The 17,463-nt window shown below is 44.7% G+C and overlaps 2 protein-coding genes across 2 annotated transcripts in view; one reads left to right on the top strand and one right to left on the bottom strand.

Moving 5' to 3' along the window:
- LOC119720703 (protein transport protein Sec16A-like) overlaps positions 1-17,463 on the top strand; it is a 75,356-nt gene that overhangs the window by 21,712 nt on the left and 36,181 nt on the right. The window lies entirely within an intron of this gene.
- LOC119720705 (G-protein coupled receptor 52-like) lies at positions 16,248-17,424 on the bottom strand. Its single transcript, XM_038190512.1, has one exon. The coding sequence runs from the start codon at positions 17,147-17,149 to the stop codon at positions 16,457-16,459; it is 693 nt and encodes a 230-aa protein (XP_038046440.1). The 5' UTR covers positions 17,150-17,424; the 3' UTR covers positions 16,248-16,456.

Raw genomic sequence — 17,463 nt, 5'->3', positions numbered from 1 at the left:
GCAGTGATAAATGAGACAGATGCAAATGATGACATGTCGAGCATGAGAGCACTTAAGTTGCAGACCTCATTCCCAAAGGGCCACTGCTGTGCCAAAATAGCCACAAAGGTTGCAAGATACGGCCAAATTGTCAGCATGTCGGCGACAGCCAGAGACACCATACAAAGCCTGGTACTGCCATCCAGACTGGACATTCGGCGAGCAACGATGATGGACAGAGTCCCACCAAATCCAACTGCCAAAGAATTGAGTAAAATTAATACTGCCAATATTGCTAGGGCAAACGGATCCATTGCAGACATAAAAATGAGCGAAGGCAGCAGGCCAAATGTTCGTTTGTTTATGATCCCGTAAAGTCTGTTTCTCTAGTACATGTACGTGAACGTGCCACCAAAGTGGAAATGTTCTGCTGAACGACTGCTAGAGAGTGATGGCAATTGGAGTGGGTGCGAGGCACTGTGTCGGTCCAATGTGATTGCATGTAGACGCTATAGGCTTATATGATAGCAAAAATAAACAAACGGCCAAAAACTCATTAGAATTCAATTTTGCTTGATTGACAGGCAAACAGGATGCTATCAAATGTCAGCCTTGTGGTTTTATAAGACAGTTTTGATATCAGGCACATCAAATGTGTCACATTTGATCAGCACATGATTGCCTTTTCACTTTGCTGTATAATAAAATTGTAGACTCATTATTAGGTTTTGCCCTGCACTGACAAATAAACACTGTATACTCAGTGTGTTACCTCCCGATAGAAAGTTAGAAATCGTCACTCGGGTGGGACTCAAGCCCACAACCTCCTGCTTTCTAGTGCAGACGTCTAAGCACTCAACCACCGAGTTCGCCAGGATCGGTTGGCTGGTTCAAATCTGATGATTCGAGTATGAGTACTTTACCATGAGTACCGGTACGAGTAATTTCTCATAAGGATGAGTATGTAAAATGTATTCGAGAACTACACCACTTCTGTGCTGTGTGTAGCAAGATAAGGGTTCATGGTTCACTGTTCTGGATGGTCTTGTTGCCTGCGAATGCACCGCCATGCCCCCTTCAGCACTTTCTTAGCCTCTTTTCGGAAACACCTGTTCATGAATACGTAGACCAGGGCGTTTAGCCAGCCGTGACTATTGAAGATAAGCTTGCACACAGCAAGGATTGTCAATGCAGGTGAGCTGCCCCATAGTTCATCAGATGCAATGAATTGTGCATGAATGATGCTGGCCATGTAAGGCAAGCTGGTCAGGGCAAAGCAGAGCGTCACAGCGGCGAAGGTCTTGTAGCCGCGTCGTCCCCTTCCGGCGGCGTTGTTGGGTTGGGGATCGGGATTCTGTTGGCGGATTCGGAGCGCGTGCTTTCGGCCAAGAATCAAAAGGCGGGCATAGATGGTGCAAATCAACAGCATGGGTATCCCTAAAGCTGGGATTATTAAGGCTGCATACCAGGACAGATGAGTCCTGTTTACTATTATCACGCAATAAATCCCTTCCTGCCTATCGTAGAAAGTTATGGCGCCAATGATGATAGCGAGGCTGACGATCGCCCAGATCAGTGCTATGGAGATTTTGAAGAAGCGTTGGACCTTTTCTTGGGTGTAGGAGAAGGGACGCGTTATCACCATGTACCTGTCCACGCTGAGTGCTGTGATAAATGCGACAGATGCAAATGATGCGAGTGTGAGCATGAGAGCGCTTAGGTTGCAGACCGTCACCCCAAAGAACCACTGCTGTGCCGTTATAGCCACAAAGGTTGCAAGATACGGCAAAATCGTCAGCATATCGGCGACAGCCAGGGACACCATACAAAGCCTGGTACTGCCATCCAGATTGGACATTCGGCGAGCAACAATGATTGACAAAGTCCCACCAAATCCAACTGCCGAAGAATTGAGTAAAATAAAGACTGCCACTATTGCCGGGAAAACCTGATCCATTGCAGAAACAGAAGTGGAACAAAGGCAGCAAGATGAATGTTAAATTGTTTATGACCCAGCAAATTCAAATTTTTAGCAAAAATTGTGAACGTGCCACCAAAGTGGAAATGTTCTGCTGAAAGACTGGTAGAAAGTGATGAAAATTGGAGTGGGTGCGAGGCACAGCGTCGCTCCAATATGATTGCATGAAGATGCTATAGGCTTATACGTCAGCCAAAATAAACAGACAGACAAAAACTCATTACAGTTCAATTTTGCTTGATTAACAGGCAAACAAGATGCTATCAGATGTCAGCGTTGTGGTTTTAAAAGAACCCAGGCACATCAAATGTGTCACATTTGATTACCTTGTGGTTGCCTTTTCAGTGTTCTTTATTACAGAATTGTAGTCGTTATAATGGCTTTGACATTATCCAATCATGTCCATCATGTGTGGACCAATCCAGTCTGGCTATCAATTCTATCACTCAGTCCCCTTTCAATGGTAAAAGCATTGTGCTATTGGGTCATTCTGTGCCGACTATCATCAATTTTTGGAAAGTTGTCAGGACACCGTCTCAGATTTGATGAAAGTTTGAAAGAAAGTACTATGATGAGTCATTTCCAAGAGTACGATTATGAGTGTAAGTACATATCCATGAGTACTAGTATGGGTACGAGTACATTGCCATGAGTATGAGTACAAGTTAGAGTACCTTGCCATGAGTACAAGTGGCTCGCCATGAGTAACTAGTTATCAAGGATTTTTGTTGTTAGATGAGGCATTAAATGTATGTAAAAGCCTACCAAACAGTAGAAAAAAGGGGTGCTTTTCCTTTAAGTTCATGAGTACGAGTATCGTTGCCATGAGTATGAGTACTTTGCCATGAGTACTGGTACTTTCTCATAAGTACGAGTATGAAACTTGTGCTCGAGTACTACTCCACTGCTGTGCTTTGTCTAGCAATGTAAGGGTTCATGGTTCACTGTTCTGGATGGTCTTGTTGCCTGCGAATGCACCGCCACGCCCCCTTCAGCACTTTCTTAGCTTCCTGTCGGAAACACCTGTTCATGAATATGTAGACGAGGGCGTTTAGCCAGCCGTGACTATTGAAGATAAGCTTGCACACAGTGAGGATTGTCAAGGCAGGTGAACTGCCCAACATTTCATCAGATGCAATGAATTGTGCATGAATGATGCTGGCCATATAAGGCAAGCTGGTCAGGGCAAAGCAGAGCGTCACAGTGGCGAAGGTCTTGTAGCCACGTCGTCCGCTTCCGGCGGCGTTGTTGGGTTGGGGATCGGGATTCTGTTGGCGGATTTGGAGCGCGTGCTTTCGGCCAAGAATCAAAAGGCGGGCATAGATGGTGCAAACCAACAGCAAGGGTATCCCTAAAACTGGGATGAGTAAAATTGAAAGCGATGACCAACGAGACCTGCTTACTTTGATTGCGCAATAAATTCCTTCCGGCCTAGCATTGTTGTGGATAAAAATGGCGCCAATGATGAAAGCGAGGCTGAATATCAACCAGATCAGTGCTATGGAGATTTTGAAGATACGTTGGACCTTTTCTTGGGTGTAGGAGAAGGGACGTGTTATCACCATGTACCTGTCCACGCTGAGTGCGGTGATAAATGTTACAGATGCAAATGACGCGATTGTGAGCATAAGAGCGCTTAGGTTGCAGACCGCCACCCCAAAGAACCACTGCTGTGCCGTTATAGCCACAAAGGTTGCAAGATACGGCAGAATCATCAGCATATCGGCGACAGCCAGGGACACCATACAAAGCCTGGTACTGCCATCCAGATTGGACATGCGACGAGCAACAATGATTGACAAAGTCCCACCAAATCCAACTGCCGTAGAATTGAGTAAAATAAAGACTGCCGCTATTGCTGCGACGGCCTGATCCATTGCAGAAACAGAAGTGGAGGAAGGCAGCAAGATGAATGTTAAATTGTTTATGACCCAGCAAATTCCAAATTTTTAGCAAAAATCGTGAACGTTCTGCCAAAGTGGAAATGTTCTGCTGAAAGACTGGTAGAAAGTGATGGAAATTGGAGTGCGTGTTAGGCACAGCGTCGGTCCAATATGATTGCATGTAGGCGCTAGGCTTATACGTCAGCCAAAATAAACAGACAGACAAAAACTCATTACAATTCAATTTTGCTTGATTAACCGGCAAACAAGATGCTATCAGATGTCAGCCTTGTGGTTTTAAAAGAACCCAGGCACATCAAATTTGTCACATTTGATTACTTTGTGGTTGCCTTTTCAGTGTTCTTTATTACAGAATTGTAGTCGTTATAATGGCTTTGACATTATCCAATCATGTCCTTCATGTATACATGTAGACCAATCCAGTCTGGCTATCAATACTATCACACAGTCCCCTTTCAGTGGTGAAAGCATTGTGCTATTGGGTCAATCCGTGCCGACTGTCATCAATTTTTGGAAAGTTGTCAGGACACCGTCTCAGATTTGATGAAAGTTTGAAAGAAAGTACTATGATGAGTCATTTCCAAGAGTACGATTATGAGTGTAGGTACATATTATCCATGAGTACTAGTATGAGTATGAGTACTTTGCCATGAGTACGAATACAAGTTGGAGTACCTTGCCATGAGTCAGGTGGCTCGCCATGAGTAACAGAACAAGTACAAGGAAATTTTTTCCATGAGTGTGAGTACATCCACGAGTTCAAGTACAGTACATGCACATTTTGATGGGTACAATAGTTATCAAGGATTTTTGTTGTTAGATGAGGCATTAAATGTATGTAAAAGCCTACCAAACAGTAGAAAAAAGGGGTGCTTTTCCTTCAAGCTCATGAGTACGAGTATCTTTGCCATGAGTATGAGTACTTTGCCATGAGTACTAGTACTTTCTCATACATGTAAGTACGAGTATGAAACTTGTGCTCGAGTACTACACCACTGCTGTGCTTTGTCTAGCAATGTAAGGGTTCATGGTTCACTGTTCTGGATGGTCTTGTTGCCTGCGAATGCACCGCCATGCCCCCTTCAGCACTTTCTTAGCCTCCTGTCGGAAACACCTGTTCATGAATATGTAGACCAGGGCGTTTAGCCAGCCATGACTGTTGAAGATAAACTTGCACACAGCGAGGATTGTCAATGCAGGTGAACTGCCCAACATTTCATCAGATGCAATAAATCGTACATGAATGACACTTGCCATGTAAGGCAAGCTGGTCAGGGCAAAGCAGAGCGTCACAGCAGCGAAGGTCTTGTAGCCACGTCGTCCCCTTCCGGCGGCATTGTTGGGTTGGGGATCGGGATTCTGTTGGCGGATTTGGAGCGCATGCTTTCGGCCAAGAATCAAAAGGCGGGCATAGATGGTGCAAACCAACAGCAGGGGCATCCCTAAAGTTGTGATGAGTAAAACTGGAAGCAATGACCGACGAATCCCGTATACTGTTATCACGCAATAAATTCCTTCCGGCCTAGCATTGTTGTGGATAAAAATGGCGCCAATGATGAAAGCGAGGCTGAATATCAACCAGATCAGTGCTATGGAGATTTTGAAGATACGTTGGACCTTTTCTTGGGTGTAGGAGAAGGGACGCGTTATCACCATGTACCTGTCCACGCTGAGTGCGGTGATAAATGCGACAGATGCAAATGACGCGATTGAGAGCATGAAAGCGCTTAGGTTGCAGACCGTCACCCCAAAGAACCACCGCTGTGCCGTTATTGCCACAAAGGTTGCAAGATACGGCAGAATCATCAGCATATCGGTGACAGCCAGAGACACCATACAAAGTCTGGTACTGCCATCCAGACTGGACATTCGGGTAGCAACGATGATGGACAAAGTCCCGCCAAATCCAACTGCTGAAGAATTGAGTAAAATTAATACTGCTGTTATTGCTACGGCAAACAGATCCATTGCAGACATAAAATTGAGCGAAGGCAGCAGGCCAAACGTTAGTTTGTTTATGATCCAGCAAAGTCTGTTTCTCTAGTACATGTACGTGAACGTGCCACCGAAGTGAAAATGTTCTGCTGAACGACTGGTAGATAGTGATGGAAATTGGAGTGGGTGCGAGGCACAGTGTCGGTCCAATATGATTGCATGTAGATGCTATAGGCTTATATGATAGCCAAAATAAACAAACAGCCAAAAACTCATTAGAATTCAATTTTGCTTGATTGACAGGCAAACAGGATGCTATCAAATGTCAGCCTTGTGGTTTTATAAGACAGTTTTTATATCAGGCACATCAAATGCGTCACATTTGATTAGCACATGGTTGCCTTTTCACTTTGCTGTATAACAAAATTGTAGACTCATTATTAGGTTTTGCCCTGCACTGATAAATAAACACTGTATACTCGGTGTGTTACCTACCGATAGAAAGTTAGAAAGCATCACTCGGGTGGGACTCAAGCCCACAACCTCCTGCTTTCTAGTGCAGACGTCTAAGCACTCAACCACCGGGCTCGCCGGGATCGGTTGGCTGGTTCAAATCTGATGATTCGAGTATGAGTACTTTGCCATGAGTACCGATACGAGTAATTTGTATGAGTATGTAAAATGTATTCGAGAACTACACCACTTCTGTGCTGTGTGTAGCAAGATAAGGGCTCATGGTTCACTGTTCTGGATGTTCTTGTTGCCTGCGAATGCACCGCCATGCCCCCTTCAGCACTTTCTTAGCTTCCTGTCGGAAACACCTGTTCATGAATACGTAGACGAGGGCGTTTAGCCAGCCGTGACTATTGAAGCTAAGCTTGCACACAGCGAGGATTGTCAATGCAGGTGAACTGCCCCACAGTTCATCAGATGCAATGAATTGTGCATGAATGATGCTGGCCATGTAAGGCAAGCTGGTCAGGGCAAAGCAGAGCGTCACAGCGGCGAAGGTCTTGTAGCCACGTCGTCCCCTTCCGGCGGCGTTGTTGGGTTGGGGATCGGGATTCTGTTGGCGGATTCGGAGCGCGTGCTTTCGGCCAAGAATCAAAAGGCGGGCATAGATGGTGCAAATCAACAGCATGGGTATCCCTAAAGCTGGGATTATTAAGGCTGCATACCAGGACAGATGAGTCCTGTTTACTATTATCACGCAATAAATTCCTTCCTGCCTATCGTAGAAAGTTATGGCGCCAATGATGATAGCGAGGCTGATGATCGCCCAGATCAGTGCTATGGAGATTTTGAAGATACGTTGGACCTTTTCTTGGGTGTAGGAGAAGGGGCGCGTTATCACCATGTACCTGTCCACGCTGAGTGCTGTGATAAATGCGACAGATGCAAATGATGCGAGTGTGAGCATGAGAGCGCTTAGGTTGCAGACCGCCACCCCAAAGAACCACTGCTGTGCCGTTATAGCCACAAAGGTTGCAAGATACGGCAAAATCGTCAGCATATCGGCGACAGCCAGGGACACCATACAAAGCCTGGTACTGCCATCCAGATTGGACATGCGACGAGCAACAATGATTGACAAAGTCCCACCAAATCCAACTGCCGAAGAATTGAGTAAAATAAAGACTGCCACTATTGCCGGGAAAACCTGATCCATTGCAGAAACAGAAGTGGAACAAAGGCAGCAAGATGAATGTTAAATTGTTTATGACCCAGCAAATTCCAAATTTTTAGCAAAAATCGTGAACGTGCCACCAAAGTGGAAATGTTCTGCTGAAAGACTGGTAGAAAGTGATGAAAATTGGAGTGGGTGCGAGGCACAGCGTCGCTCCAATATGATTGCATGAAGATGCTATAGGCTTATTTGTCAGCCAAAATAAACAAACAGCCGAAAACTCGTTATAGTTCAATTTTGCTTGATTAACAGGCAAACAAGATGCTATCAGATGTCAGCCTTGTGGTTTTAAAAGAACCCAGGCACATCAAATGTGTCACATTTGATTACCTTGTGGTTGCCTTTTCAGTGTTCTATATTACAGAATTGTAGTCATTATAATGGCTTTGACATTATCCAATCATGTCCTTCATGTATACATGTAGACCAATCCAGTCTGGCTATCAATTCTATCACTCAGTCCCCTTTCAATGGTAAAAGCATTGTGCTATTGGGTCATTCCGTGCCGACTGTCATCAATTTTTGGAAAGTTGTCAGGACACCGTCTCAGATTTGATGAAAGTTTGAAAGAAAGTACTATGATGAGTCATTTCCAAGAGTACGATCATGAGTGTTAGTACATATCCATGAGTACTACATGAAGTATGAGTACGAGTACTTTGCCATGAGTACGAGTACAAGTTGGAGTACCTTGCCATGAGTACAAGTGGCTCGCCATGAGTAACAGAACAAGTACAAGGCAATTTTTTTCCATGAGTGCGAGTACATCCATGAGTACAAGTACAGTACATACACATTTTGATGGGTTCAATAGTTATCAAGGATTTTTGTTGTTAGATGAGGCATTAAATGTATTTAAAAGCCTACCAAACAGTAGAAAAAAGGGGTGCTTTTCCTTCAAGTTCATGAGTACGAGTATCTTTGCCATGAGTATGAGTACTTTGCCATAAGTACTAGTACTTTCTCATAAGTATGAGTATGAAACTTGTGCTCGAGTACTACTCTACTGCTGTGCTTTGTCTAGCAATGTAAGGGTTCATGGTTCACTGTTCTGGATGGTCTTGTTGCCTGCGAATGAACCGCCACGCCCCCTTCAGCACTTTCTTAGCTTCCTGTCGGAAACACCTGTTCATGAATATGTAGACGAGGGCGTTTAGCCAGCCGTGACTATTGAAGATAAGCTTGCACACAGTGAGGATTGTCAATGCAGGTGAACTGCCCAACATTTCATCAGATGCAATGAATTGTACATGAATGATGCTGGCCATGTAAGGCAAGCTGGTCAGGGCAAAGCAGAGCGTCACAGCGGCGAAGGTCTTGTAGCCACGTCGTCCGCTTCCGGCGGCGTTGTTGGGTTGGGGATCGGGATTCTGTTGGCGGATTTGGAGCGCGTGCTTTCGGCCAAGAATCAAAAGGCGGGCATAGATGGTGCAAACCAACAGCAGGGGTATCCCTAAAACTGGGATGAGTAAAATTGAAAGCGATGACCAACTAGACCTGCTTACTTTGATTGCGCAATAAATTCCTTCCGGCCTAGCATTGTTGTGGATAAAAATGGCGCCAATGATGAAAGCGAGGCTGAATATCAACCAGATCAGTGCTATGGAGATTTTGAAGATACGTTGGACCTTTTCTTGGGTGTAGGAGAAGGGACGCGTTATCACCATGTACCTGTCCACGCTGAGTGAGGTGATAAATGCGACAGATGCAAATGACGCGATTGTGAGCATGAGAGCGCTTAGGTTGCAGACCGTCACCCCAAAGAACCACTGCTGTGCCGTTATAGCCACAAAGGTTGCAAGATACGGCAGAATCGTCAGCATATCGGCGACAGCCAGGGACACCATACAAAGCCTGGTACTGCCATCCAGATTGGACATTCGACGAGCAACGATGATTGACAAAGTCCCACCAAATCCAACTGCCGTAGAATTGAGTAAAATAAAGACTGCTGTTATTGCTGCGACAACCTGATCCATTGCAGAAACAGAAGTGAACAAAGGCAGCAAGATGAATGTTAAATTGTTTATGACCCAGCAAATTCCAAATTTTTAGCAAAAATCGTGAACGTGCCGCCAAAGTGGAAATGTTCTGCTGAAAGACTGGAAGAAAGTGATGGAAATTGGAGTGCGTGTTAGGCACAGCGTCGGTCCAATATGATTGCATGTAGACGCTAGGCTTATACGTCAGCCAAAATAAACAGACAGACAAAAACTCATTACAATTCAATTTTGCTTGATTAACAGGCAAACAAGATGCTATCAGATGTCAGCCTGGTGGTTTTAAAAGAACTCAGGCACATCAAATGTGTCACATTTGATTACCTCATGGTTGCCTTTTCAGTGTTCTTTATTACAGAACTGAAGTCATTATAATGGCTTTGACATTATCCAATCATGTCCTTCATGTATGGACCAATCCAGTCTGGCTATCAATTCTATCACACAGTCCCCTTTCAGTGGTGAAAGCATTGTGCTATTGGGTCAATCCGTACCAACTGTCATCAATTTTTGGAAAGTTATCAGGACACCGTCTTAGATTTGATGAAAGTTTGAAAGAAAGTACTATGATGAGTCATTTCCAAGAGTACGATCATGAGTGTAAGTACATATCCATGAGTACTACATGTAGTATGAGTACGAGTACTTTGCCATGAGTACGAGTACAAGTTGGAGTACCTTGCCATGAGTACAAGTGGCTTGCCATGAGTAACAGAACAAGTACAAGGCAATTTTTTCCATGAGTGCGAGTACATCCACGAGTACAAGTACAGTACATGCACATTTTGTTGTTGTTAGATGAGGCATTAAATGTATGTAAAAGCCTGCCAAACAGTAGAAAAAAGGGATGCTTTTCCTTCATGTTCATGAGTACGAGTATCTTTGCCATGAGTATGAGTACTTTGCCATGAGTACTAGTACTTTCTCATAAGTACGAGTATGAAACTTGTGCTCGAGTACTACACCACTGCTGTGCTTTGTCTAGCAATGTACGGGTTCATGGTTCACTGTTCTGGTCTGGTCTTGTTGCCTGCGAATGCACCGCCATGCCCCCTTCAGCACTTTCTTAGCTTCCTGTCGGAAACACCTGTTCATGAATATATAGACCAGGGCGTTTAGCCAGCCATGACTATTGAAGATCAGCTTGCACACAGTGAGGATTGTCAATGCAGGTGAGCTGCCCCACATGTCATCGGATAGGATGAATCGTACATGAATGACGCTGGCCATGTAAGGCAAGCTGGTCAGGGCAAAGCAGAGCGTCACAGCAGCGAAGGTCTGGTAGCCACGTCGTCCACTCCTGGCGGCGTTGTTGGGTTGGGGATTGGGATTCTGTTGGCGGATTCGGAGCGCGTGCTTCGGCCAAGAATCAAAAGGCGGGCATAGATGGTGCAAATCAACAGCATGGGTATCCCTAAAGTTGTGATGAGTAAAACTGGAAGCACTGACCGACGAATCCCGTTTTCTGTTATCACGCAATAAATTCCTTCCGGCCTAGTATTGTTGTGGATAAAAATGGCGCCAATGATGAAAGCGAGGCTGAATATCAACCAGATCAGTGCTATGGAGATTTTGAAGATACGTTGGACCTTTTCTTGGGTGTAGTAGAAGGGACGCGTTATCACCATGTACCTGTCCACGCTGAGTGCAGTGATAAATGCGACAGATGCAAATGACGCGATTGAGAGCATGAAAGCGCTTAGGTTGCAGACCGTCACCCCAAAGAACCACTGCTGTGCCGTTATAGCCACAAAGGTTGCAAGATACGGCAGAATCATCAGCATATCTGCAACAGCCAGGGATACCATACAAAGCCTGGTACTGCCATCCAGATTGGACATTCGGCGAGCAACGATGATGGACAAAGTCCCGCCAAATCCAACTGCCGAAGAATTGAGTAAAATTAATACTGCCGATATTGCTACGGCAAACAGATCCATTGTAGACATAAAATTGAGCGAAGGCAGCAGGCCGAATGTTGGTTTGTTGATGATCCAGCAAAGTTTGTTCCTCTAGTACACGTACGTGAACGTGCCACCAAAGTGGAAATGTTCTGCTGAACGACTGGTAGAAAGTGATGGAAATTGGAGTGGGTGCGAGGCACAGTGTCGGTCCAATATGATTGCATGTAGACGCTATAGGCTTATATGATAGCAGAAGTAAACAAACAGCCAAAAACTCATTAGAATTGAATTTTGCTTGATTGACAGGCAAACAGGATGCTATCAAATGTCAGCCTTGTGGTTTTATAAGACAGTTTTTATATCAGGCACATCAAATGTGTCACATTTGATCAGCACATGATTGCTTTTTCACTTTGCTGTATAAAAAAAATTGTAGACTCATTATTAGGTTTTGCCCTGCACTGACAAATAAACACTGTATACTCAGTGTGTTACCTTCCGATAGAAAGTTAGAAAACGTCACTCGGGTGGGACTCAAACCCACAACCTCCTACTTTCTAGTGCAGACGTCTTAGCACTCAACTCCTGAGCTCGCCGGGATCGGTTGGCTGGTTCGAATCTGATGTAGCAGCGAGTACCGCAAGGATTGTAGTCATTATAATGGCTTAGAAATTATCCAGTCGTTCCCTTCATGTACAGGCCCTTCAGTATTGGCAGTTTGTGCACTGGTGTTGATGGCTCAATGCAGCAAGGTCCCATAGACTTGTACACTGCTACTCTGTGTTGCTGTATTGTAGTCCAGTACATTTCCAAGAGTACGAGTATGTGTACATTTCCAAGAGTGCGAGTACATGTACATGTACTTCGCTATGCGTACGAGTACAAGTAGGACTTGCCGTGAGTACAAGTGTTACACTATGAAAGAGCACAAGTACAAGGCAATTTTGCCATGAGTACGAGTACATTCATGAGTGCAAAACTTTAGTACTTTTCCTTGAGTGCAAGCTTGTTTTGATGGGTGCAAAGGTTATCAAGTATTTTTGTTGTCAGATGAGGCTTTAAATGTATGTAAAAGCATACCAAACTGTAGAAAAAGGGGTGCTTGTCCCTTACGTTCATGAGTACGAGTATGAGTACTTTGCCATGAGTACCGGTACAAGTAATTTCTCATAAGTATGAGTATGTAAAATGTATTCGAGAACTACACCACTTCTGTGCTGTGTGTAGCAAGATAAGGGTTCATGGTTCACTGTTCTGGATGGTCTTGTTGCCTGCGAATGCACCGCCATGCCCCCTTCAGCACTTTCTTAGCTTCCTGTCGGAAACACCTGTTCATGAATACGTAGACCAGGGCGTTTAGCCAGCCATGACTACTGAAGATAAGCTTGCACACAGCGAGGATTGTCAGTGCAGGTGAGCTGCCCCTCATGTCATCGGATAGGACGAATTGTACATGAATGACGTGGGCCATGTAAGGCAAGCTGGTCAGGGCAAAGCAGAGCGTCACAGCGGCGAAGGTCTTGTAGCCACGTCGTCCACTCCCGGCGGCATTGTTAGGTTGGGGATCGGGATTCTGTTGGCGGATTCGGAGCGCGTGCTTTCGGCCGAGAATCAAGAGGCGGGCATAGATGGTGCAAATCAACAGCATGGGTAGCCCTAAAGCTGGGATGAGTAAAACTGCAAACCAGAACCTCAGAGTGTTTGTCCCTTTTACTTGGATCACGCAGTAAATCCCTTCCAGCCAATCTCTGTTGTAGAAAATGATGGCGCCAATGATGAAAGCCAGGCCAAGTATCACCCACAGAAGTACCATGGAGATTTTGAAGAAACGTTGGACCTTTTCTTGAGTGTAGGAGAAGGGGTGCGTTATCACCATGTACCTGTCCACGCTGAGTGCGGTGATAAATGCGACAGATGCAAATGATGACATGTCGAGCATGAGAGCACTTAAGTTGCAGACTTCATTCCCAAAGGGCCACTGCTGTGCTGTTATAGCCACAAAGGTTGCAAGATACGGCCAAATTGTCAGCATGTCGGCGACAGCCAGGGACACCATACAAAGCCTGGTGCTGCCATCCAGACTGGACATTCGGCGAGCAACGATGATGGACAGAGTCCCACCAAATCCAATTGCCAAAGAATTGAGTAAAATTAATACTGCCGGTATTGCTAGGGCAAACAGATCCATTGCAGACATAAAATTGAGCGAAGGCAGCAGGCCAAATGTTAGTTTGTTTATGATCCCGCAAAGTCTATTTCTCTAGTACATGTACGTGAATGTGATAAATGCTACAGATGCAAATGATGCGCGTGTGATGCATTGATGATGGACAAACTCCCACCAAATCCAACTGCTGCAGAATTGAGCAAAATACAGACTGCCAATATTGCTGCGACAACCTGATTCATTGCAGAAACAGAAGTGAATGAACGCAGCAGGATGAATACTGAACTGTTTATGATCCAGCAAAGTCCAATTTTGTAGCAAAATCAGGAATCCGCTGCCAAAGTCAAACTCTTCTGCTGAAAGACCAGTAGAAAGTGATGGCAATTGGAATACGCTGTGACAGTCGGTCTAATTGGAGTTTTGGTCCAATATGACTGCATGTTGATGCTAGGTTTTTATGAATGCCAACATAAACAAATTGCCAGAACTCATAAGAGGTCCATTTTGGTCCATTGTCAGGCAAACACAATGCCATTATTAATGGCCTTGTGTTTGCCTGACGATGGACCCAAATGGACCTGACAATGGACCAAGGCTGACATTGAAAATGTCAGCCTTGGGGTTTTAAAAGAAATTATGTATCTGGCACAAAGTATATTTCACATTACCACATGCATCGCAGAACCACAGTCATTATAATTGCTTTGAAATTATCCAGTTATGCCTTCCATTTACAGCATCAATTTTTAATTTCCCTCAAAAAAAAAATTGAAAAAGAATTCAATTTTGAGGGAAAAGTTGTCTTGCAAATATTGTTCGATCCCAAGGATTGTGTACAGATATTAATTATGCAGCAAATTTAACAGAATAGTGTTCTAGTATCCGGCAATTTTCATTTGAAATCTACTTCATTAATGCCACAAATGATGAACTAAAACAAAAACGTAATCAGAATGTAGGATAATTTGATCAAAAAATAATGTTTTCAAAAGAAAATCATTGTTTCTTTTTTGTACGTCGTGATGCCGTACTTCATTCTGAAATCACTTTTGATGATCTGGGTTTTTTTGTGTGGAGTGCATGAAGTTTGACTGACATAGATATTGGTGAGGCTGCTATATGTTTGGCTGTGTGATTGATATTTTTTACAGTTCAAAGCGTTACAGAGTTAAAAAAAACAAGCCATTTTCATGTTTCAAAATATTGTATCAACACTATATTATCGATCAACAAATAAATGGTACATAATGACAACTACTGCTACTCACTTTCTATAAAACTAACATTTCCAACCTTTGTTCATCATATTTATAAAATATGAATTTTCATAATTGCCGTTACGGAGTGACGCAAAGTAAACGTGAGTTTTAGTCACATGTGCAAACATACTCATTGCCTTCCGTATTTCTTAAGCTTTGATATGCTAACTTTTACTTGAAGATTGGTCAAGTAATTCCATCTGATAATGGTCAAGTAATATGTACAACACGAGAATATAAAGTACATCAATGGAGTGACTGTTACGGAGAGACCGTTACGGAGTGACGATTGGATAACTCAATACAACAGGGCAATTTAACTACTACAAATTGTGAATGATTGTTTAACCCTAAAAGGGCCAGGCTTTTTTGGACCTCACAACTTTGGGGGGGGGGGGTGGACAGATTGGTCACAGGGTGGTCATGCTTATCCTGTCACACTTATCCTGCCAGATGTTGTAGTGCTTTTCCACACTGTTCATGACTCCTTCACATACCGGTACTACAGCCCTCCATGCTTGCCAGTCATTGGCATCAGGCTCCTAATTTAGTGGGGTCAATGTCGCACTGCTTCATGTCACGCCTTCAGACATCTTTGAAGCGGAGAGCAGGGCCAGTAGTGGGTTTGGTGCCAATGGCCAGCTGGCTGTAGAGAACATCTTTGGGTATTCTACCATCATCCATGCGGTGTGTATGGCTGAGCTATCGCAGGAGTCACTGACACAGCAGGGTGAACATGCTGGGGATGTTTGCCTCCTCAAGGACCTTGTGGTTTGATGCCAAGGATACGTCTTTAAAAGGAGGCAGCACATGTATACGAAATGCATTCAGGCGATGTTCTTGCTGGGTGTATGTTTTCCACGTCTCACTGCCATAGAGTAGAGTACTGAGAACACACGCCTGATACACACGGACCCTTGTGTGCCATATGTGGGTGCAGTTTTTCCGTACCCTTTTGACTAGTCCTGACATGGCAGTGGATGCCTTCCCAATGCATTTGCTGATATCAGCGTTGAGGGACAGGCTGCTCGTGATAGTTGAACCCAGGTGTGTGAATTCTGGGACCACTTCAAGGATGTGGTCTTTGATGAAGATCAATGGGGTGTTGCTGACACCCTGTTCCATGATGTTGGTCAGGCCGAACTCAATGCAGGCAGTGGCAAATCTGTCAGTGATGTCAGACTCTGCAGGCCTTCCTAGGTGTGTGATGTCAACGCAGCATCATCTGCAAACAGGAGCTCCTGTATGAGGACTTTGCGTACTTTGGTTTTGGCGCGGAAGAGAGCCAGGTTGAAGAGGCTACTGTCTGCTCCTGCACAAAGGTGGACACCCTCAGATGAGTACATTTCCAAGAGTACATGTATGAGTATATTACCAGTACAAGTACTTATCCATGAGTGCAAGCATATTTCGATGGGCTCTCATGTTATCAAGAGCTTTTTGCTGTCACATTGGGCATAAAATGTATGCAAAAACATACCAAACAGTAGAAAATGGGTTCTTTCCTGCATGTACCTCAAAAATTTTTAAAAATTTGGGAGAACGTTATCATGAGTATCAGTACGAGTACAAACAAATTGAATAAAGTATGAGTAGAAGAACTACATCGCTGTGTTCTGTGTAGCAAGGTAAGGGTTCATGGTTCACTGTTCTGGATGGTCTTGTTGCCTGCACATGCAGCGCCGTGCCCCCTTCAGCACTTTCTTAGCCTCCTGTCGGAAACACCTGTTCATGAATACGTAGACCAGGGCGTTTAGCCAGCCGTGACTGTTGAAGATAAACTTGCACACAGTGAGGATTGTCAATGCAGGTGAGCTGCCCCTCATGTCATCGGATAGGATGAATTGTACATGAATGACGCTGGCCATGTAAGGCAAGCTGGTCAGGGCAAAGCAGAGCGTCACAGCAGCGAAGGTCTTGTAGCCACGTCGTCCACTTCCGGCGGCGTTGTTGGGTTGGGGATCGGGATTCTGTTGGCGGATTCGGAGCGCGTGCTTTCGGCCAAGAATCAAAAGGCGGGCATAGATGGTGCAAACCAACAGCATGGGTATCCCTAAAGCTGGGATGAGTAAGACTGCAAACCAGAACCTCAGAGTTGTTGTCCCTTTTACTTGGATCACGCAGTAAATCCCTTCCAGCCAATCCCTGTTGTAGAAAATGATGGCGCAAGAGATGAAAGCTAGGCCAAGTATCACCCACAGTAGTACCATGGAAATTTTGAAGAAACGTTGGACCTTTTCTTGAGTGTAGGAGAAGGGGTGCGTTATCACCATGTACCTGTCCACGCTGAGTGCAGTGATAAATGCGACAGATGCAAATGATGACATGTCGAGCATGAGAGCACTTAAGTTGCAGACCTCATTCCCAAAGGGTCACTGCTGTGCCACCATAGCCACAAAGGTTGCAAGATACGGCCAAATTGTCAGCATGTCAGCGACAGCCAGGGACACCATACAAAGCCTGCTGCTGCCATCCAGACTGGACATTCGGCGAGCAACGATGATGGACAGAGTCCCACCAAATCCAACTGCCGCAGAATTGAGTAAAAAGTAGACTGCCATTATTGCTGCGACAGCCTGATCCATTGCAGAAACAGAAGTGTACAAAGGCAGCAAGCCAAATGTTAGTTTGTTTATGATCCCGCAAAGTC

The sequence above is a fragment of the Patiria miniata genome, unplaced genomic scaffold, assembly GCF_015706575.1.
Source record: "Patiria miniata isolate m_02_andy unplaced genomic scaffold, ASM1570657v1 HiC_scaffold_9, whole genome shotgun sequence".
Classification (NCBI taxonomy): Eukaryota; Metazoa; Echinodermata; class Asteroidea; order Valvatida; family Asterinidae; genus Patiria; species Patiria miniata.
The sequence above is the reverse complement of the archived record's forward strand: the minus strand, read 5'-3'. Positions and strand labels throughout refer to the sequence as shown.